The sequence below is a fragment of the Vicugna pacos genome, chromosome 2 (genome assembly GCF_048564905.1).
Source record: "Vicugna pacos chromosome 2, VicPac4, whole genome shotgun sequence".
Classification (NCBI taxonomy): Eukaryota; Metazoa; Chordata; class Mammalia; order Artiodactyla; family Camelidae; genus Vicugna; species Vicugna pacos.
Genome location: NC_132988.1, coordinates 92,235,191 through 92,257,860, shown reverse-complemented (window position 1 = coordinate 92,257,860; position 22,670 = coordinate 92,235,191). Strand labels below are relative to the sequence as shown.

Here is a 22,670-nt window from a genome sequence, read left to right as displayed (position 1 = left end):
TTCATGTCTGCCTCAAGCCAGACCAGAAAGCTGGTCCACAATGTCACAGTCCTCCACCACTTTACTTGAAATGGGTTTGTCCTTTGCTTCCAGTAAGTAATGCTATGAAATGCCAGCTGGCAAAATCCAAGCTTCTATGTATCTATATATACTTAGAGTACTGCTGAGGACGCTGATCACATTATTGGATGGCAGTCCTTTAACGAAGCTCCAAGTGAGACTTTTCTTTGGACAGTCTAATAAGCAGGGGCTCTGGAGCCAAACGGCCTAGATTCAAATCCTGACTCCACTGTTTAACTAGGTGTTGAAGTCTCCATGCCTCAGTCTCCTCGTCTGCAGTATGGAGGCAATGATACTCAGCCCCCTGAATTTTCATAAGGATAAAGGTCAACAGCAATGAAGTCTTCAGGAGCACGCTTGGCAAAAAGTTAGCACTCCATAAATACTCATTATTATCGTGATTTTATAATGGGGCACTAGCAAAACCGTTACGTCCCACGAGGAGCTGAGACGTTTTTGCCTTACGCACAGAGTGATTCACAGAAAGCAGGGTTCTGAAGTCCTTTCCCCTCCCGACAGGCGTGGGATCCTCAAGGATGACAGTGACTTTCCGTAGCGTGGGGGACCTTCAGAATCTAGGGTGGGGCGAGGGTAGTAAAAAGCACATGTGGTTTGGGTAAGTCCTTTTAAGATCTGAAGATACCTTTACGGGGATTTGTGCCATTCACCTAAAGAATTCTCAATGTAAATAATCACCAAGAGGCACAAAGATAAACCCAAAGGTTGGCTTTCGTAACTGTGATGAGTCCTGCGATCTAAAAAGCTATGTATTTCCCTTTTCCCCAGTCTGCTCAGTCCTAACTCAGTCTCCTGTCCCAGTACAGACAGATGCACTGCTTATTCCCTTACACTTACTGTGCCTTTTAAAGAAAGTATTTGTTCTTTCTTATACATCTCCTCAGATCTTTTATGGACCAAAGTAGGATATAAAAGACATAATACAATACATGTGCCTTTTTGTTTAGAACTAAGTACAACTTCAGTAACTTAGGAGAAAGCTGAGCTTCCTTACTAACAGGAACGAGTTCCTAACAGGTGCTGGAACAGACAGGCTGGTAACAGAACAGTGGCAGGTCAAGAGTTCAGAAAGCAAGACAACTGGGAGGGAAGAGAGAAAGTGCCGTCTTAGGCGACAGCTCAACCAGGCCCCCTCTTCCTGCCCCCAATTCCATCCCCACGCCAGGCATCACCCGTCAGTTCCACACTGGGCTTTACAGACGCGTGCGCACTCAGCCCTTACAGGTGGAGAAGGACGGCGGGGCTGCTCGCCCCTCCTCCTGCAGCCTTTGCTGGTAGCCCTTGTAAAACACCTGGTAGCAAAGCCGATTATTCACAGCCCGCCTTCCTGTTTTACTGCATCCCTTCCTTTTCCTGCCGTAAAATTTATCTTTAAAGGCCAGCGTGTCAGCAGCAGCCCAGGCACTTGTTCAGAACATCGCTGGCTTGTCACCCGCTCAGGCTGTGCTCAGAATGAAGCCGAGGAGACTAGAAGCAGCCCCAGATTCCTGCAGAGCCCACGGCGAGATGGCAGCTTCCAGCCAAGGAGCCGAGGTTTTGAACCTGCACGGTGCTCCCCACTTAACCACTGCTCCAGGAACCTGTTTGCTGTCTTACTCATAGACACAGAACTGCTTTGGGATCCAGAAAAGCATCTAGGTCCAGCTACATAAATTGCAAATGAAAATGAAACATGCAAAATGAAAATGCTGGGCCCCCTGTTGAAAAGGCGGGTGAGGAGTAAAAGTCGTAAAAGTATTCAGACATGAAGTTTTTCCTCCCTTCTGCACTCTCTCTCTCAGCTTCTCATGGTGCTTTCTGTTTGTTATTTAATGTCGTGCTACCTCGGGCATAGGGTTACTTGTAGGGTGAGCTCGGACCGTCACAGGCTGCCCACCCCCACAGACCATCACCTGCCGGGCCGACACACCATGCCCTGGCCAGGGGTGGAGAGACTGAGCCAGGAATCCCCCTCACTTTCCCCGGACCCACTCCCCCAGCCCACAGCAAACGGGGGACCCTCGAGTGTACTGTAACACCTGTGCCAGGACACGCTAGGGACCTGGACTGGGAGTGCACAAGGCCCCACTGAGTCACCCACTGAACACAGCGCTGTACAGCAGCCAAGCTGGGCAGGCCACCACTCTGCCCCTTCCCAAGACACCATGGAGTTTGTGTGCCTGGCACCAACTCTCCCCAGGCCAGCACCTGGGCCCCTAGAAGGGTGGAAGGCAACACTCATTGCTGGGTCAGGGCAGGGACGGGGAGGTTGGCAGGGCCTGAGGTGCCAAGGAGCAGGGGAACAGACACCCTAGGGAGGTGGCGAGGTGGCGAGGTGACAGGACTGTGCACAAGCCAAGGCTCCAACCCCTGAGCACACTCCATGCCCCACTGGACTTCACTCACAGAACACAAAGTCAAAGATAAAATTGTTAAGAACATCCAGAGAGCAACAGCACAGCGTTAACGCCAGGACCCGATTCTCAGCGCGGGGCTCTGTGCACCCGTACTGGCCGCACACCCGTCATGCTGGCCCTGCTGCTTCCCCACCAGAAGTCCAGAGCAAAAGCCACTCTCCCTTTCCATCAGAAAACAGGCCTGTGTTTATAACACGGATGGCAAGGAGCTTCCACTTTGCACAGGTGTGAGGCTGCCCTGGAGGAGGTGGGAGTGAGGGGTCTGGACCACCTGTTCAACCACCCCTCCCTCAGCCTTGCAAGGCAGAGCCTGGCTTATCTTCAAAGGCTTCTGAAGTCCACCTTGAACAATAATTTCAACTTACCACACTACGAAGATCTGACATAGTGAGAGACAGGCAGAGCTGTGATGATTACAGAAATCTTCCCAAACCTAACTTGGCCGAGGAATTCACTTTAAGTGCTGGGGAGATTAGCAATGAGAGAGGACTAAGGGGTAATTCCTTATTAAGTGGCTCTGGGTTGATGGTTTGTAAAAACAGGGCTGTCATCCAAAGTCATTATTTTAATGCAAGACATAACCTGGTCGCTGAAAGCACATTTCTCACAAACCTTGGCTTCTGGGTCACTGTTGATGCTACAAGAATCATCGTCGTCAGCATGCGGGGCATTTCTAGAAAGAAAAACAGAAAACTGGGCTTAGAATTGTGCAAACTCCAGCTGCACAAAGCCACATGCTACGGCAGGTCCTTCCAATGTCCTACCTGAGTTTCAAGGATGCATAGCGTAGTGTTGCTCCTTCAAATTCTTTTAAACTGGGGTCTGGGTTGACTGTGGCTGCATGCAAATCCTAGAGGAAAAGAGACCCTGTTAATGTACAAAGGGGGAGGGCCCGTTACATGGGCTCAAATATCAAAGGGGAGAGCAGTCCTCCCGGCATGAGGCAGAGTGTATGTGAGCTTAGGCAGAAAAAGGCATGCGTGGGCTGCTGATGCTGGCTCGGTGCACTGAAGTCATTCACAATGGGAGACATCAAAACAGGTGACATGTGTGAGCCCCACAGCCCGAGCCAGAAGCCCCGTCACTCCGTCCCTGCAGGACGCGTGGTATTCACAAAGAAGGAGATGCAGCCACAGCCATGCAAAAAGGACCAAATAGTAAATGTGTTAGAATCCAACAATATACTTGCCTTCCAAATGTCACTATTAATCTTTCCCCCATTCAGAACAGCAAAATCACTCCATGGCTGTTTCTAGACATACAATTATTCACATAGGAAAAAAGCACATTGATTTAAAAAAAAAAAAGAAAGAAAACAATAAAAGGATAGGAAAGGAAAGGAAAAAAGAAAAAAACACACACAAGACACTGTTGTTAGCATTGATATTCACAGGATGGGTTAGGGAACAAGTTCACGCTAATGGCAACGTGCGGGCTCCCTCTTCCTAGACCTAGATTATCACTGAGGACTAGGGCAGGAGGAAAGAGAGGGCCCTTTAATTACTTACCAAAACAAATGGCTGAACGTTATTATCAGACAGTGAAGTTACTTTCTAAATGTGGACTTAAAGCATATAGTACGTGTCCATGTGTTAAATGCCCAGCATACCTAATTCCATAGGAACATTTTCTCTCCCATTAACCAAAAAGAATGGAATTCCCATTGAGGTGGAGATGGAATTAGGGATGATGCTTGTTCATGTGCTGGTTGGAAACTAGAGAATGTCTGTGGTGAAGGGCATAGAAAAACTGGGGGCCAAATTTTTTTCACTTATAAGAGAGAAGGACAATGAAGGAGAAAGAGGGTAAAGAACCCAGTCGGACCTCGACATCTTGCTGAGATTTAAATTAAATAAAAAATAGCTCTAGACAATCAAATGTAAATTCCTCTCGTTCATAAAATGCTCTACTTCCTTGCCACCCAAGCACCCTCACTGATTAATATTCGATCACCAAAATGTTCTTCTAAACATGGTTACAGAGCAAAGCACGACTCCGTGCCTCGCTGGGAGACCTCTTCCACTAGACCTCTGAATCTAAACTCCCTCCCTCTCTTCACCTGGGACAACATGGAAACATCTTTTTCTTTCCATTATATTGACTGAATATTCAAATATTATTCATGTGACATTTGGGGAAATAAATGATACTAATAAAACATCCAGCCACATCCTATGATTCTGTCCCACTGATTTGTCAGGCAAATCTCTTTGCTTGGATGATCAACAAGGGAAACTTTTGAACTAAGGAACTTTTCAAGTAAAATTCTTTGAAAATGAGAAGGTAGTACTGACCCATAACCTCTGCACACAACTAAGACAGTTGTAAAGGGCCCTCAAAGCAGAGGCAGCTAAGTTCAAATGTCCCAGGTGCTGAAACATGCATTTCTTTGGCTCTGCGGGACCCTCTGTGGGCAGAGTCACTGCAAATCCAGACCCACTGTCACTACTGCACAGTTGGCGCCACTGCTGCTTTCCTTTTTGGAGTCAGGACCCAAGCTGCAGTTTTTTCCAAAGAAAACAGAATTTAGACCACTGTGTTTATTATTTTTTTTCAGTCTCTTTTACTGCACACAAGAGCAGGAAAGCTGCCCAGCCCCTCACCTCTCTCCTCAAAGCCCAAACGCAGTGCTCAGTTTTCACTGTGGAGAAAATCAGTATCACCGGAGAACCTAACCTGTGCCGGCTCTGCTGCTACACCAAGTCAACTCAGAGCTCCCTCAGCTACGAAGCTGGTCTAGTCCTTCATTCAGCAAACATTTAATGAACTTCGCCACATACCAGGCACTGCGCTAGGTGCTGAGGACACAAGACGAGGGGGACAGGTCCTGCCCCACCCAGGAGGGAGACTGGCACGCTACAAGTAAGAATACTACAAAGAGATTCTATGGAATAAAGACTGACGGGCTTTCAAAGCAGAGGGGCGAGAACAGTAATTCCCAGGAGATGCTAGGATGAGGACAAAGAATTTAAGAAAAGGTGGCATGTAAATTACAGGGAGACTACACTCACTAGAAGGCCAGCTCTTGTACTAACTCAACACAGAATCACCTGCAAGGCTTATGACAATAAAGGCAGATTCCCAGGCCCCACCCTTAGAGAGTCTAGCTCAGTGGCCTGGGGTGGGACCAAGGAATCAGCATGTTCTACAAGCCTCAGAAGTCATCCTGGCCACAGTCCTTGGCTCATGGGCTGAGAAATACCATTCAATGATCACTGGTCAATGATCAGTACAGAAAGGCTTCTCAAAGGTTCTTGCCAGCTCTAAAATGTCATGATTACTTGATTAGGTCATAAATTCAGTAAATTGATGACAGATGGGTCCCTTTATGCTGTCATCTTATCTCTACATGTATATGAAAATCCACAGAATCTAATGTAATCCATGGGATTTTGCCCCTCCTAAGGAGAGAGCTGCTCAGGCCCCTCCCTCCCGGACTCTAGGAACAATGCAGCAAGAACAGAGTAAACTGTGATCAAGAAGAGACCATAGTCCTAAGAAAAAGACCCTCCCTTGCTTTGACCCACTCCCCACCCAGACACCCATACTCTCTTAAGGAACCTGGAAACGCCTTCAGCTGGAAAAATTCCAAGTAAGACTTGTCTATGAGCCAACAGTTATCCATTAAAACATTTTGTGTAGCTCCCTCTTCTCTCTAAAATTCAACGTCCAAATAATTTGGAACAAATTGATGGGCTGGGGGAGACCATCATGTGCCAAATTTTAGCAGCAAATGCTTCCCGGCCAGTTTATAAACTTTCAAAAATACTGCTGGCGTACACAGAGGAAACATCACGCGTCACGCTTAACACTTCCCTGGTGAACTTTGGAATGTGCGATATAAAATTTTCAAACTGTAAGGAAGCCTTCAGTCTCAAACTTTTGTGCAGCTGAGTCAACAGATTTGGCACTTTTTTATTTGATTTTTTTTTTAAAGCCAGCTCAGGATAAGGCTAAATAAAATATGCATTTCTAACACGACATATTACAAGTTTCTTCTCGCCCTTAACATTTTGCTTTCTCTCATGTTTCCAAACTAGTCGAAATATATTCTGTTCAGGGATCAGAGAAATGGCATCAGATTAATAATCATTTCTCTTCGACTGTTATTAGCACTTAAGACAAGGTTATTAAGAGAAGTCATTTTGTAGAAGGCTCTGAGTATGCCACAGGCCTCCCCTAGAGTGAGATGAAGAGACTGGAGGCCCTCCAAGCCCCTGATACACACGTAGTGAAGCTTGGGCTAGGGGTAGGGGTCAGCAGACCTCCATTCAAGCTCGACTCCCAGGGACACTCTGTGTCTCAGTGTCGTCAAACGTAAGGCAGGAATGAGAACTTTCGCACAGGCGCACAGAGTTTTATGAGTAAGGAGGGAAGGCATGAGGCTGGCCCTGTAGGCACTCCATTACCCTTAGTGCCTCTGCTTTAATACCTGTGTCAGCACCTGCACGACCAGGAATGTGGCAGGCTGTCTTTCAAGCCCCACCTCTCTTTCCTCTCCTCTCTACCCACCTGCCCATCCCGCTGCTCCTATAATTTTAACTTATTGCCTTTTAAATCCGCTTAGTTCTTTGGCTTAGTGTATGGCCTTATGTACAGGGAAGCAAATAACTGAAAGGTTGATCTGAGGAACCCACTGGTTTATTAAAGTGCTTGGATAGGAGTCACTCTCGCTCTGAAACTCCAAAAATGACATATCCGTTAACAAGGTTCTTGGAGAGATGAGGCTGTGTCCAGCACAACGGCTCGGTTAGCAACACAACAGGGGAACAGAACAACGCAAGGTGCAAAGTCAGCCAGTGCAGGGGCAGAGGGCAGGAGCTGGAGCTGGAGCCCTGGATGCATGCCCGCCCGACACCACGTGCGTGCTGACTCAATGCACTGAGCCCAGTCACCTCTTCTCCTAAACGGGAAATGTAACAGCTGTCCTCCCTGACACATGAAGAGTCTTGAAGGGAGCATGGGAAGTGACATTTATGAAAATACCCTGAAAGTCACAGTAAGGCATGAAGGGCCGCTGGGAGGCTGAGCGGTGGGGATGTGTGAGGGAGAGGGAGTGGGACGGGTGGGTGGTGGGACACAGTCTGAGCCTGGGAATGGGGCCTGGGCAGTGAGTGGGAGGGGGTGGACGCAGGCACAGATGGGGCCCGAACAGGCGATGATGGGCATCAGGGGAAGGCTCAAGGATTTGAAGCAGGCACTGCTACCTGATTCCCCGCAGGGTGGCAGCCCACCTGTGCTGTGTTCTTCCCAAGACTTTTTGCAGAAAACATAAAACAAAAGCCTACCATGTTAATCAAAGCCCAGGGATGCCTTCTTTGGATTTAACCCCACCCACACCTCAGCCTCAAGAGGTGTGTGGGCTTTGAGATGAACTTCATTTCTTCCACATACAAGAGATAAGAAGTTCACTGAACAGAAATATTATCTCAGATCTCCTCATCTCTGGACAAAAAGAAAACAGGCAGACTGAGATCCCAAAGCCAGGGGAGCTGAGTGAGAAGAACTCTGGCCTAGAATTCAGGATGATGTGGGAACTGTGAGTTCTAGACGCAGTGTGGCTGCCAGACGCTGGCCTCTGTGCCTTGGACTCTCTGTCTGTGAGGGATGGACACTGGTACCCAATGCTCCCTTCCACCCTGGCATTCTCTGGTCGTAGGGCACTCCCGGGGGTGAAGACGGTAAAGGGCTGCAATAGGGGGATGAAGCTCTGGAATAGAGAAAGATTCCAACAGAGATGCCAGGAGCCAAGCTGTACAGGTGAGGAAGAGAGAGGATCTCTGGGCCTTACTGAGGAGAGCACAGGGGCTTCCTGGCCAGCTCAGCTACCGGGAGACCACTCTGCAGTCCAGGGAGAAATGCCAAGAGGCAACTGGGCCGGGATGGAAGAGGTCTGCACTTAACGCTAAGCTCCATGAGGAGCAGGGCTGTGTTGTTCACTTTTAGCCTCCAGCACACCTAACACAAGGTGAATAAATGAGTGGAAGGGATTTCCTCAAGGAGTAGGAATATTATATTAATCGGAAGTTATCAAAATTGCCCAGTGATAAGCAAAGTCCTGTGTAGTTCAGTGGAACTGAAGTGCATGTCTGATCATCAGGGCCAAGTACCAACAAACCAAGGCCCTGGTCTGTCAATGGGGGTACAGCCGGCCCCAACCCATCACTTGAAAGACGGAGGATTTGAGGCCCAGGCGGGGTGAGATGCCAAAACTCAGGAACAACAAGGATGTGGCTGGAATGTAGGTCTTCCTGCCTCCCAGAGAAGAGCAAGTCAATTAATCGAAGATGCTGTCTACTTTTAAAGACAGGAAGGGCAATAATAGCTACAAACACGTAGAGAAGCTTGGGGGTAAGAGATACAGTTCAAACTCCTACCATGTCCTCCCAGAAAAAGAAAATGAGTTGTTTAAAGAAGAAAAGAGCATGACCAGAAAAAGGCAGAAATGCCCGTGTGTCAGGGACCAAATCTCTTTTCTCCAAAACAGCCATTACTTAACCGTGACCTTTCCCAACTGTAATTCTCTTGAATATTTTGTTATCAGGATTCACAAAGGTTTGCTGCAGGAATCTCTATTAATAAGTACCATGATGAAAATTTTTAATACCTCAAAATTCTTTGTTTAAACATCAGATTTCTTCCTCAGGGATAGCACAAATGTATGCTGCTCATTATTTCTAAAATAATGTCACTTCTGCTAAATAAACAGATTTTTTAAAATTAGAAATTAAGTATTTAAGGGCTCTCAAGGGTTATTCCGCAGATAGTCTCTCCATGCAATCAAATGAGCTCAAGGATATTAATAAGATATGCAGTAATTATAACACGCCTGGCCAAGAGACGTTCTTCTGTGTGTAAATATTTTATGGAACCAGCACCGTGCAGTGGCACCCACAGAGGAAAGTAGTGCCCCAGGGAGCCCCAGGGAATCTTAACCACTTCTCATTAATCAGCCTCTCTTACTTTCTGTACCTGAAAGGGTATTTCAAGAGACCAAAAGCCATTAAAAAATGAAAACATCCCTGAAAGGTGGTATTAACACTATTCACTAAGAGGAAGCATTTTGGAGGTTTCAAATGCAACATGCATGATAATCAAACAGCTTACCTTGAAGACCTGTTGGGGCAGAAGCAATGAGTCTAAAGAGAAATCACAAGTTACATCCACTCTACTAAGCCATTAAAAATATACTCCATTTTACCTCGTTCTCCGGGGTGGGAGATGGCGTTACAGAACTAAGTGACCCTTTCCTAGAACCCTGAAGGTCTGCTGGGATGGAGACAGGGCGTTCCCACTGAGTCGTCCCTGTTGGTATGTGCCAGTAGTAGGTCCCAGCAATGTCATTGACTCTTTTCCAGCCAGGTGGCAAATCTGGATCGGTCTGAAAGGAATGATCACTCCATACATCTACTGGAAAATGGAAAAAAAAAAAAAGGAAAAAAAAGAGAGAGGGTTTTATTAAAAGAGAAAACAATTACAGTCTTCCAATTTCAGTACCAATCATCAGGAGAATTTTGTAGGCAGATGTGTCCACAGCCCAAATGAGAACTCGAGTCATCCTACAGGTACAAAGCACGATAAGAGGGACAATGTGGAAAGAAACAAGGGAAGAACTGGAAGGTTGACACCTGAGAATATGGATATAAAGGACCTACTATCAAGTCGTCTTACAGCTTCAAGAACCCTATGAATAGGCTAAGATCCCTTAGTCAGAATCAAGTATTTGTAAGATTACACACAAAATCTACTGTATTCCTTTGTAAATTAGTAGGATTTACTGGTTGGCATCATATACCATTCCCACAATGGGTACAACTCTGATTTTTTTTTAACTGCTTTCTATAAGTGAGTACTGGATTCCCTCCCATTTGACAATAAACATCTACAAAGTAGTCATGTCTTTTGTAATACTCTAGAATTCTAAATTGCACACAGAAGATTTCCAAGAAAAGCAGGTTGAAAAGTCTTGGAATTCAAGACTCTAGAAACAGGCCAATGATGAAAATACATGAAGGAAGGTAGGTGTGGAATACAGAAGAGAATGGTGGGGACTGTGGCAAACTGGTAAGCATGTGCAAAATCCAAAGGCATTTAAATTAAAAAAATAATTTTTTTAAGCACTGTGTGAGGGGTGCAAATAAAATACATCTGCTGGGCAATTTCAGCCATCCCTGGTCTATATCAATATTTTATTAGTTTACTGGATAACTATTTGCTTTAAAAAAATCTCATTTTGGGTCTTCTTTGATTGAATATGAAATGGGTTAAAATGCTAGAGACGAGAGGAGAGAGAAGAGAAAGTAAGAAATCCATAGAGAGGGAGGCAGAATGGAGGACTCAGACAGCTGCATCGACATACCTGTGGTAGGAAAATTTGGTAAACTTGTGCTTTAAATCTGGGGATCACTTAATTCTAAAGATTAGGCCCTTTTCTATGTGGTCATTCACCAGAGGCTGGAGCCCTTACAGCAATTCAAATGAGAAAGTATGTGGATCTTGCTCTGTGCAAATGTCACTGCATCACATGGGCAGGCATCACCAAGGCTATTACAGCCGCAGCAAGAAAAAAAGAAACCAAACAAAGAAGTTGATTAAGACTATGGGCACAGATGTGCATTCATGCGGTCGTTTGGCATCCCAGTATTCACTTTTCTCATTTAAATCTGCCAGAAGCAAAACTGCCACTTGCCTCAAATTATGATGGAAATTTCCCCTCCCCCAAGAGGAGATTAAGCATGATGAAATAATTTCAAGATACCCCAAATTTTCAGAAACAACTTGAAACAAACACGTGAATATACTCCTCTGTCCCCTCTCCTTTTTAGGGGCTGAGGGTTGTTCCTGCTGTTATTTTGTTTTCAGTATTTCCATTGGGGTAAAAAAGGCAAAATACACAGTTCTCAGGATTAAGATGGAGAGAACCCTACCAAGGGTGGTCCCTTGTCCTGTTCCAGTGGCTCACAGACCAAGAGCTTGGGCAAGAAACGAAAAGGATGTAAAGAGGCTGCTCGTTACCACTTCTGTGGTTTTTAAGGCCTGAGGGCCTGAACTGACACATTTATCCCAGTTGCCTCTACAGCTGGGACATAAGCCTACATGAAGAGCACATCCCACCATGAGGACAGGAAATCACGGCAGACCGAGGGCGGAGACCACGGTCAGCAGCCTTTGAGGTCGGCTGTCTGAAGTGGTTGAGACGGGCCTTGGGCTGCATGGCAGGAGCTGGGTTGATCTGCCTTCAACCAAACCCAGACACTCGCTAATATTTGGTTTATATTCCAGTTTCTGCTGAGATTTTGTTGGAATAAAAATTAAAAGGGGGGTTATTCCATTGCTAGAAATTGATGATGATGATGATGATGGAGGAAGTGAGGTGGGTACATCTACAATATTATTAACCGTTCAGAATCACTTGTAGAATCCCTTCCACAGCACCCGACACGGGTTGTAAGGGACGTAAGCCTCGTGAGCGCGAGCAGACATCATGTCTGTCTTGTTCACCATCACAGTCCCAACACCAAGCATGGCAGGTATTCAGTGACAGTGAGCTGGGTGAATGGTGGACAGATGGTAGATCTGGATGGACAGACAGATAACGTAGGTGCAAGAAAAGAAGATAGGAAGGAAAAGCAGGCAAAGAGGAGGAAGAAATAAGCGAATGAAGTCCTGAATGATGACAATTAAACTTGGCACTCAGTGAAAGAGGAATTCTGAAGAAATCAGCTCTGTGCAGTTTCATAAAACAGAGCAACCTCACCACGCCCAGGAATACTAGCTTCTAGTTAAGAGCAATGTCTACTTCCCCTGTAGGTGTATGTGAATGTTCTTATGGACAAAAAGAAACACTAATATAACATGATAAATTCCAAAGGATCCTGGGCTGGAGTTGAGATTTTGTTTCTTTTTTTTTTATTGATAGGTTCCATGGAATAGTAAGAAATACGCCTTCTGAGGTGTCTCAGTGTCATTACACTTCATTTTGTTTCATCTTTATAGCCCCAATTTGCTTTCTTTTCCTAAATGAAACTATGTGCACACTATTTAAGTGTACGTAATAAGTACCCTGGACCTTACTCAACAGGTCAGTGGTTTTCAAATGTTTTCAAATTGGGGACAAAGACAGGTGGAATTCCAGGCCCATCCAGAGCCTCTTATCCATAGTGGTACTACTTTTACCTGTTTTAAATATTGGTCTTGTGTGTATGATTCTCCTTGAAAACAGAGATCAGTTGTTTTTTGTTTTTAAAATTTTGCTTAAAATAACAATTTGGATTAGCTAAGGCAAGAGCATAGCAGGACCAAGACATCTAAAAGCCAAGAAGCTGCTTCTGCCATAGGGATTGTTCAAAATGTTGCAGAGCAGCTTAAAATGGTTGCCCTCAAATGGGGACCAGAGTGGACAAGGCATGAAGGAGGACATGCAGACTGTGACACGCTCAGGGAACTCTGTCAACACCAGATGATTAGAGGAGAAAGTTCCAACCCCCTTTGATTCTCAGAAAATTACTTAGGGAAGCTTTGCTGGAAACGTCAGAGCTGAGGCTACGGAAAGCAAAGGGTGGCTGGCAGTTTCACTGTCCTCCTGATTCTCAGCAGTTTTCTCAAACTGAGTGTCTATCATGCACCCCTCCTTGTTAGATCTGCTCAGTGTCCTGAAATCACAACATGGTGTTCTGAGATTTCAGCGGGAATAGCCTGATATTCCACACCGCAGAACTCCTTTCTTTCTGGGTGAGTCACTTTGCCACAGTAACCTGGGGCGGTGATTCCATCTCAGAGTCGCTCAACCTAAGGACTGGAACTCAGACCAACTGTGGGGTTACAGAAGAGTTAAAGCGGTGGAATCTGCAGAAAGGCTGCAGAAGATGTTTGAATAGCCCAGTGAGAGTAGAAATGAGGGGAGTCAGCAAAGATGCTAGAGATGGCATCATGCAGCCGGGCACAGAAACCGGGAGGGTCAACTCTGTGCAGGGCCGTCCCATCTTGACTAAGCCACTCACTAAGTAAATGGCTTTGAACAAGTTACTCAGCCTCTTTGGGCTTCAGATGCTTATCGGTAAAAGGGGGATCAAAACTGTAACTGCCTGGCTGAGGAGTGTGTACAACACTCAGAATAAAGGCTGGCATGTAACGGGCATGTTCACTACACAAATGTTCACTGTCACTGCTTTTGCTATTATCATTATTACTACATATTACAGGTCTCCAAAGCCAAAAATATAATGATATATTAAGGTCACTAAAGCCACCCAAAAGAAAATATTGTCATACGTCCAAAGGAAAATGCTCAGTACAGAACGTATGGGAGTAACTGATCACCATGGCTGAAAGAATGAGGATAAAAGAAGCTAATCTGATGGTGACTCTGTCCCTGGAGAAGGTCAACCAGACTCCCTGAGCAGGGCTGGACTCCGAGGACCTGAGGAGGCCGGACAAGACCAGATCCTACATGCCTTGCTGGGCTTCTTCCGGTCAAGCACCATGCCCTGAACCCCGTGCCTCTGTTTCACAGAAGCCTTCTCTTTCTCCAAGTGTATGTTGTGTCTGTCTGTCTCTCCATGAATGTGGAAGTAAAAAAATAAATATTTCATAATTTTTAAAATAAAGATGTCTCCTATCGTCTATTTTGAAGCAGATTTGCTAAAGGTTTCTGAGGTTTCTCTCAAACACAAGACATCCCCAAATGAATACAGTTGTCTTGTATCTGTAATGATTCTTGAGTTTTTCCCCCCGCTGTGGGTCTGGGGCCTTCATCAGGGAAAAAAAAAAAGTATGGCATGTCTTCACATCCACCACTACATCAGCGGCTCACATCAATTCCAGCCAGAAGGCGGGGGGGGGGGGGATTATTAGCAAGTCGGGACAAGAATCTGGGCCTTTCAAGGCTCACACCCAAGTTCCATTAATGCAGCCATGTGTTTCTCAGGAGGGTAACAATGATACCGGTGATAACAGTAAAAGTAACAGGGATGCTGGCGCTGACTGTGGGCTGAATTACCCAGCTCCTCCTTATTGTTTCCTTTTTATTTAGTTAGTTTTTGAAGAATTTTAAAATTACTTTTATGTACAGAAAACTCAACAGTGTACACCTGGCCAGTTTGGTGGCCAGTTTTTTGTCCTTACTGCTTCTTTATCGCAGGAGCTCGTGGAGTGGCCACTGCTGCCCTGTGAAGGGCACACTAGTGTCATTCCGTTTCTCAGGCTCGGAGAGGACAGCCACTTGGTTTAAAGCCAAGGGAGTAAACTATATCCCTATGTAGAAATGGGTGTTACTTTTTCAGAGATCTGAAGAAAATCAGTATGGACAGTTTGGGGGAATTTAGAAGGTGAATAAATAAGGGTAGAAACAAAAGAAAGAACACAATGGCTTCAAGTCTGAGGTGATGAGACCAGCCAGTTGACCTAACCAAGGTGGAAAGCTGGTAGGTGTGGGCACCAAGATTCACCCTGAGCTCTATCTGGGTACATCCATGCAAGGACACTTCCAATGTGGGCTTTGCACAGGGTCCTTCTTTCTGTGCCTCCCTCCCTAAGTCTGCATCCAGTAACCCAGGCAGCCACTGCAGTGGGTCCACATACCTGCAGCCCCTCCGATTAGAAGCCTGAGGATCAAATTCCACCCCCAGGCACACTGAGGAGACTAAGATGTACCTAATTCTCCCTCCTCCCTTCCCTATAGGATCTCACACTTAAGGAGCTTTATGATCATCCTACCAAAGCCGCTGTCACGGTGGGGAGAGGGGACACGGATCAGTAGGAGGAGCAGAAAGCTATAGGTATCCTTTCTAAGTGGCTCTGTGGTCCTTCGCTGTTTGCAGTTTTGTTCTGGAAGCAGGGCCTGGAAGTCAGAGTGTAAAAACAGCAAGGCTGAGAGCCCCAGAAAGTCCCTCTTATGCTGGGAGCCTCTTGGGCCAAGAGCAATACTTGGCAGAGGAACAAGAAGCCCATCTGTGAGCAGCAAGGACCCGCCCCTTCCAGCGCCTCAGGCCCAGTGCCACTGGCCTGGCTGCACCCCTGCGACTTCACTCTGCTCTCCTCCCGGGTGGGGTCTGTATGAGGGAAGCCTGCCTCCAATCACCCTCTCCCCTGCGCTCACTTGCAGGAACCAAAGGGTCAAATGAAAACAAATCAGCATCTAACAGCAGCTGGAAATTCCCCTCCTGCTCCGGAGGCCACAGGAAGGAGGAATGGGTGAGCTGGGATTCTAAATTTGGCAACATCTGCGTCTGCAGTGCAGAGCACAAAAGGTCTCCCTCTGGTACTCCAAACGGCACTCGCTCCTTCCCCGACTTTTGTGCGCCCAGTGCCTTCGGTGTGCGAGGCACGGGACGAGGAGCTGCGGGGAAGAGGACACAGATCAGCTCATTCAACAAATATTTCCTGTCTACTCTGTGCCAGGCGTTGTTCTAGGGCTTGGGGTGCAGAGGTCATCAGATAGACTTGGACCCTGCATCCGTGACCCAGCCTGCTTCCCCGGGGCTGTGGTTCTCAAGCATCACAGTCACCTGCAGAACCTGCTAGAATACAAATCGCTGGGTACCACCCCCAGAGCTTCTGACTCAGTTGGTCTGGGGTGGGGCCTGAGAAGCTGCATTTCTAACAAACAGTTCCCAGGTGTTGCTGATTTCATGCTGCTGGTTTTAGAACCATACTTTTAAGAACCACTGGCCTAGGGAAACAGAAAAGGTCATCATTCTTTCCCACCAAACACCATCTAACTACTGGCTCCGCAGAATAAAAAATGTGAATTATATTCAATCATTCATCCACTTACTCATCCATTCTTTTGCACTGAGGGCCTCCTATGAGTGCCAAGTACCATTTTAGAAGCTCAGAACACAGTAATGAATAAAAGAGGCATTTTAGATGGTGGGATCAATTGTGTCTGGGGAGGCGGTGGGCTATTTGGATAGGCTGGTCTGAGGCAGAAGCAATGTCACCTTGAACTAGAAGGGGCTGCCTTTGGGAAGAGACAAGGGAACAGCATGTGCAGAGGCCAAGTGGTAGGAAAGAGCCTGTCATGTCATTACAACAGGAAGTCACCTGAATGAGAGGTGAGTGGTCTCGGATAAAATTTAGGGCCACAAGGGCTCAGGATTCACCCCCTCTGCAAGGGAAAACTCTTAAAGCTCTTGTGAGGTCTGTGTTTTCAAAATCAGAAGAGGAATCTGCACAATGCTCCCATTCTTCGAGAAGAAAAACCTCTCTCTTCCGAAGTCTTAGCTGCAGCTGCTGCTGGCTACTCTTTTGAGCAGTATTATTCCTGAGGGAGGCAGATGCCTTAATCCAAACTAGCTGAATTTAAAACGCTTTAAGACTAGCTTTAAAACACTTTCTGTGAGCACTGGCGATCTGCTTCTGTTGCCTCTCTTCTTCTCTAACTCACCTCCTGGTCCCTTTACCTTTTCTGGACCCAGAACTTCACTGTTAGAAGACAGACAGCAAGAAGGCTCTTCACTCCCTTCAGCTTTGTCATCAGCTTCTCAAGACAAGAGCATGAAGCCAGGACCCCAGGTCCAGATCATTTTTTACAGGTTTGCTAAGGGCTCCAGGCAGCACACGGAGGCTGCTCAGAACCTAGTGTGAAACCGTCCTTAGCCAACGGAACTGGCAAAAACAATGACTACAGAAACAAGGGAATGAGCCCCAAATGTCCAAAACCTGTGAGCTCTCAGAATCCTGACCCACCGCCTGCCAGACAGAGGGGAGGAAAGCTCACCAAAATAAGTTTCAGGGCCTCTGCTTTTTCTTCATATTTATTTGCAGGGCCTATTTGAGACCCTGAAGTGTCTGTCACAGCCTCAGAAAAATTACACACTGTACTCAGCTGACCTTTCCTGTGGTCGCATTCTTTTTACAGTTGTAACAAAACTCTTAACAATTTCCTAACACCTTCCCCTATATTTTCCTTTTAAAAAAAATTAAGATTTTTTTAGTGACCTTGAAATAGGGATTTATTTATAGATAAGGATTTTTCTGTTAAAGAATCTTGACTAAATATTCCAAGAACTCACTACTTTAATGGTTCTTAGATTTGGGCCTCGTCATACTACACACTTTGTGTATTTTTATCAAGTATTTTGGCATAAGACCAACACAATATTTCTTAATTTAAATTCACCGGGGACATAGTCTTTGCTGAGCTTACTGCGCTGAATTTGTTTCAGGGCTATCACAGACAGGAGCTCTGGAGTGAGCCGACAGCCTTGAATCTCAGCTCCAACGCTGGCGAGCTGCGTGACCTCAGACAAACAGCTCAATTTCTAATGAATGGCCTGTCTGCCGACGGTGACAGAATTGATGACAGCTCCTCCGCCATACAGTTGATATGGAACTGAGTGCCCAGTGCAAAGCCAGGCACATAAAAATCACTCAGTAAATGTCTTTCATTATTTGCTATTAATTACTTCATTCCAATGTGGCTTTGGGGAAAAACGCTCTGTAATACAAAATATTTTTAAATGGCATCAACCACAGTGCATCTCATTGAAAAACTAAGATTTCTAAGCTAAACATGTTTTTACAAAAAAAGTAGTTTTTATTAAGATCAAGAAAACTAGATGATATTTCCTGGAGATAGGGCAGTCTTCGCAAAGAGGTATTAGGTATTAGACTTATAAAAAAAATTAAAAATAAAAAAACTAGATGAAATAAAAAAAAAAACTAGATGATAAAATTAGCCACTCACATGTCAGTTCAGAAACAATGTATCGCATGAGAACACCCTGGGTTAAGTAGGTGGCCTCTCTTTAATCAGTAAGTGGCTACTTTATGTCTTAGAGCTGAACAATTAAAGAAGCAGAAATGAAATCAGAACAAAACACTTATTAAGTCTGCTTTATTATTTAAGACATCCTTCTTTTGAGACTGCTTCTGCTCTATAAGTCATGTCCTCAGGAAAATATGTACATAGGAACTGACAAGATGATGGTGGAAAATAAACGGATTATGCCTCTCTGTTCACAGACTGTTAACCAAAATCAAAACACAAAGTCACAGAGACTCTGCAAAGACAAATCTGAAAACTAAAGAGTGTGAGATGTAAGTGGATAAAAATTATCTAGAGGGAAAATTGGTACCTACCGTAAATATCCACCTATCCACCCATCCCCTTACATACATTTAATTGAAGTTACTCCTATGACCTGGCTATGTTTTAAATATCATCATCAGGTCTCATTTGAAACACACAATAAAACCCGGCTTTTCTTACAAGTCACGAAAGGAGATATTAAAATCTTCAGATGATATGAAATATTACCTAAGAATACTATTTCCTTATAATGTGCACAAAGTACAAAGTAGCAAAATTTATAATCCACTACTTAGAAGCCACAGGCTTAAGTGTCAATCTGCCAAAAAAAAAAAAGTAAAAATAAAACCTTAAAACTAGAATGGACATTCCTATTTTACTTTAAGAAAGCTACAGGCCATTTCTATAACTTCAATTTTGTTTTTCTAAGAAGTTCTGGGAAACACCTCTGTTGGAACCAACAAATCTCTGAAATTCAAAAGCCACAATCGTAATAAAAAATGGAGAAGGGGCACAGGAGGGAATGCTCTTGCAATCAGCAACTTGATGATTTGAAAGAGTAAAGATCACAGAAATGAACACAACATTGTAAATCAACTTACACTTCAGTTAAAAAAAGTAAAGATCACAACATATGTATATAAAATTGCCAGGCAGGTTTATTACTTCTCCCTCCAGTTGTCTGACTGTGCCACTCACCTACTGAATGGCAGCAGTACATCCTATTCAAAACCAGAAAGGATTATTCAGATGTGGCTGTAAGATCAACAAGTCAGCCCCAATATTCTCTGCTTTCCAGTTTAAGTATTTAGTGCCTAAACACAGTGTAACAGGAAGATCTATGATCACACAGAGATTCAGGAAAGGGTAACTGCACAACATTATTCAGAGAACGGGTCCAGCTGCAGTACCTGCAGTCAACCCAACCACACATCTTCCTCATCTGATTATTATTTCACAGTGAGCATTTAGAGAAGAGAAGACAAAAATACCACCTCAGGCATGAATCCTTCTTTGGCTTCCATACAATTAGACAGATATGATTACTATCCACACCATACTCTTTCAAAGTAGACAGGTTTGAGAGTATATTAAATAGAGCCAATTTTCTCTCCCACTGTTTTGGCAGGGTCTTCAATACACTTTTCTCTTAGAGCTGCGGTCCTCCTCAGGCTAGGACACAGCAGCAATGATGACAAAGTGGAAGCTATTTTGGGGGTTGCCTCGACCAACTTCAAGGTCATTATTATTCTCAATGGTGGTGTGCCAGGACTTGACTTCCCACCTAGGTTAAGTATTAGACAAAAGATGGTTGTTGAGAGTCTAGGAAATCGACAAAGTATCTGATGACAAATTAGAATTTGGCCTTTTACCAGCACATTAAAAGGGCAGGTTGAAGTAGGTGCCATCTTCTCTAGAATCAAAATCTCTGTGTGGGAGCACATAGAACTATACTCCCATAGATTAAAGTGTATATATTTTGTTTCTGATACAAGAACAAAAGCCTGTACCCCTAGAGCACTACACAATTTTCAAAGTGCTGTAACTAGTTCAGTCACATCTGAGATCTTACAACACAAGTATAGGAGATATTTTCATTTTGCAGGCAAAGAAACAGGTTTCAGCAATGTTACATAACTTGATCAAGGTTGGGAAACTGGTTATCATCGCCTGTGGAGGAATCTCAGTGTGTTTTTCTTTGGGGACCATTCTTTTTGTGAAGTGCATTCTTAAAGGTTAAGTGTCCATAAAAAAATCAGCATAACTGAAGTAATTTGTTCGGACTGCCACAGTGGTTAGCGGATAAGCTTTAATATTTGATGCAAAATGTAAGATAGAATTTTTAGACTATAAATGGGGTGGAGGAGTTCAGAGAGAAATATTTTTCTGAGATTAACTTTGAAAAACACACTTATAAGGATCAGGGTAAAAGCTGTTTTTTATTACTCCTTTGAGATATTTATTTGACACCTAAATTAAAAGAGAATTTGAAGCAGCTTATATAAAAGATATAAATGTATTTGAACCAATAAAATGACACGAGAAAATAGAGCCATGGAGTTGAGAAGAAATTTAATTTCTTTCCCCCTAAAATGTACAAAGTTTTAGTCATCTGATAAAAGAAGTTTATCAAAAAAGGAAACTTCTTCCTAAGCACCAAATCTAAGAGGAACTAAGCCTGTGGTAAACGGCCCTGGAGGTAGAAGGCGGTGACTGATGACAGCTTCACACTGCATCTAGGTGGTTTTATACTGTAATCTTGCTCTAAATTGTAATCATGTTGTACAATAGGTAATTATGTGTAAACTTTTTTTTACCCCCTGAATAATAAAGTTTACCAGGAAAACCATTCTGTACTTTTCCTTTTGTCTATGAGAAGCCTGTGCTAGGGGCTCATAAAAAAGATAGGAGACACTGTAAGGTGTTCATCAATATCGTCTTCTTCCTTTTTATTAGACACATGGCCATCCAGAATACAGAATACATTTCCCAGCCTCCCTTGCAGCTAGGTGTGGCCATGCAGGTAACATTCTAACTATTGGGATGTAAGTATAAGGATTGTATGGCAGCTTCTAAGAACCTTCCTTATAAAATAGCTGGTAGGTACATTTTTTTCTTGCTGTGTGGGACAGACAAGTCTTCTTGGGTCGTGAGTACACACGCTATACCCTAGGGATGCAGGAGTAGGAATAAGGCCAAGGAATTTGGGTTCCTGTGGTCTTTGTGGAACAGAGCCACCATATCAGTGGACTGCTATTGCCAGCTTCCATGTGAAAGGGAAATAAATTTCTACTGTAATAAACCACTGTTATTTTAGAGTCCTGTGTTCCTAGCCGTTGAAGTTGATCCTAACTCATTCATCTAATGGCAGGAAACTGAATTCCAGACCCAGTAACTGGGAAAGAAACAGCTTTTAATGGATTAGCTTTGCAACCCTACATTCAATACCAAACCTACAAGGATCTGAATTATAAAGCTGAGTTGAGAAGCCCAGACTCCTGACTCCCAGCTCTTCCAACACTTTCCAAAACAGCATATTGTTAGAATATGACTTCATTGGTTATCATTCATTCATTTTCACCACCCACCAAGCCAAGCACCTTAATCTCATCTCCAACTACTGTAAAAAAAAAATACAAAATACCAAATACAGATATTGTGTTGGGCCTAATTTTTCACAAACTTCAAAAAAAAAAGAATCTATCAGGATTCAACCAACCATGACATCCAGCCATTCATTTGATTCAAAGCTTTTGATTCTTTGATCGATACCATCCTCCTCCCCAACTCCTAGGTCAGGAGAGAAAAGCAAAGATTCTTCAGGGGAAAACAAAATGGCAAAACCAATTAGCTGATGCACACCTGTGCAAAAGCTTGGGTCTTTCTTTTCCAGCAATGAAAGAGTGATATGCAGAGCTCTGAGTTTTTCAAAGATGCTGCAGCTACTGGCAGAAAAGAGGCAGGGGTATTTGTGGATCCCATCTGCCAGGGATGCACGTGTAGAAAGTGTCATTTTTTTATGCTTCTCAAAATAGAATCTAGCATAAGACACTATTAGGTAATTGAGCCAAAATTCCAGGAAAGAACAAGTAAACAGAAGAAGTATTCTCAAAAATCTCAAACAATAAATTAGTGTTCAAAGTTTAGAAGGACTTTCTTTCTTTAAAGATTAGGATATGAAACTGTTTGGTGTTTAAGCTGTGGGTTCTCAGTAGCAAAAAGTTCAGAAACAGTGTCATAGAGATGTCATTCATCACAAGTCAAACAGATAGTAGTTCCTTAAAGCCAAGATTCAGGCTTGTTCTTCTTTTTATTTTAATCAACCAACATACCACAAACATGTCGCACACAGGGAGGTGTGCAATGTAAGTTTTCTGAAGGTAAGTGGATGTAGCTGGGAGTGACTCCCTGTTTTCACATCTCATCCTCTGAAACTGTAGAGGATGCCTAGGTGATACCTCTGTAAATGAGAGCTACAGGAAAGCAAAAGAGGAAAGAGGAAGGAGGGAGGGAGGGAAGGGAAAATGGGTGTGTGGCATGTACCACTAAACTGCCTGCCTCCTGGGTCCCAGGTGAGTTCTACTTTGCTATAACATGCAAAAAGAAAGTAGAATCACACTTTGCTAGTTTTTATTCACCTACAAATGTACTGGTTAACCCAT

General features: G+C 44.3%; 1 protein-coding gene across 10 annotated transcripts in view; it reads right to left on the bottom strand.

The window, feature by feature from the left end:
* Nucleotides 1-22,670, bottom strand: part of APBB2 (amyloid beta precursor protein binding family B member 2) — a 348,955-nt gene that overhangs the window by 102,014 nt on the left and 224,271 nt on the right. For 7 of the 10 annotated variants that reach the window (XM_072944835.1, XM_072944814.1, XM_072944831.1 and 4 more), the window contains 4 exons: nt 9,676-9,884; nt 3,664-3,726; nt 3,239-3,324; nt 3,087-3,147 (listed from right to left, as the gene is read on the bottom strand). In XM_072944835.1, coding sequence (XP_072800936.1) covers nt 3,087-3,147; nt 3,239-3,324; nt 3,664-3,726; nt 9,676-9,884 — 419 coding nt within the window. The remainder of the gene's footprint in view (nt 1-3,086; nt 3,148-3,238; nt 3,325-3,663; nt 3,727-9,675; nt 9,885-22,670) is intronic. The other 3 variants (XM_072944852.1, XM_072944858.1, XM_072944865.1) reach the window with 3 other exon arrangements.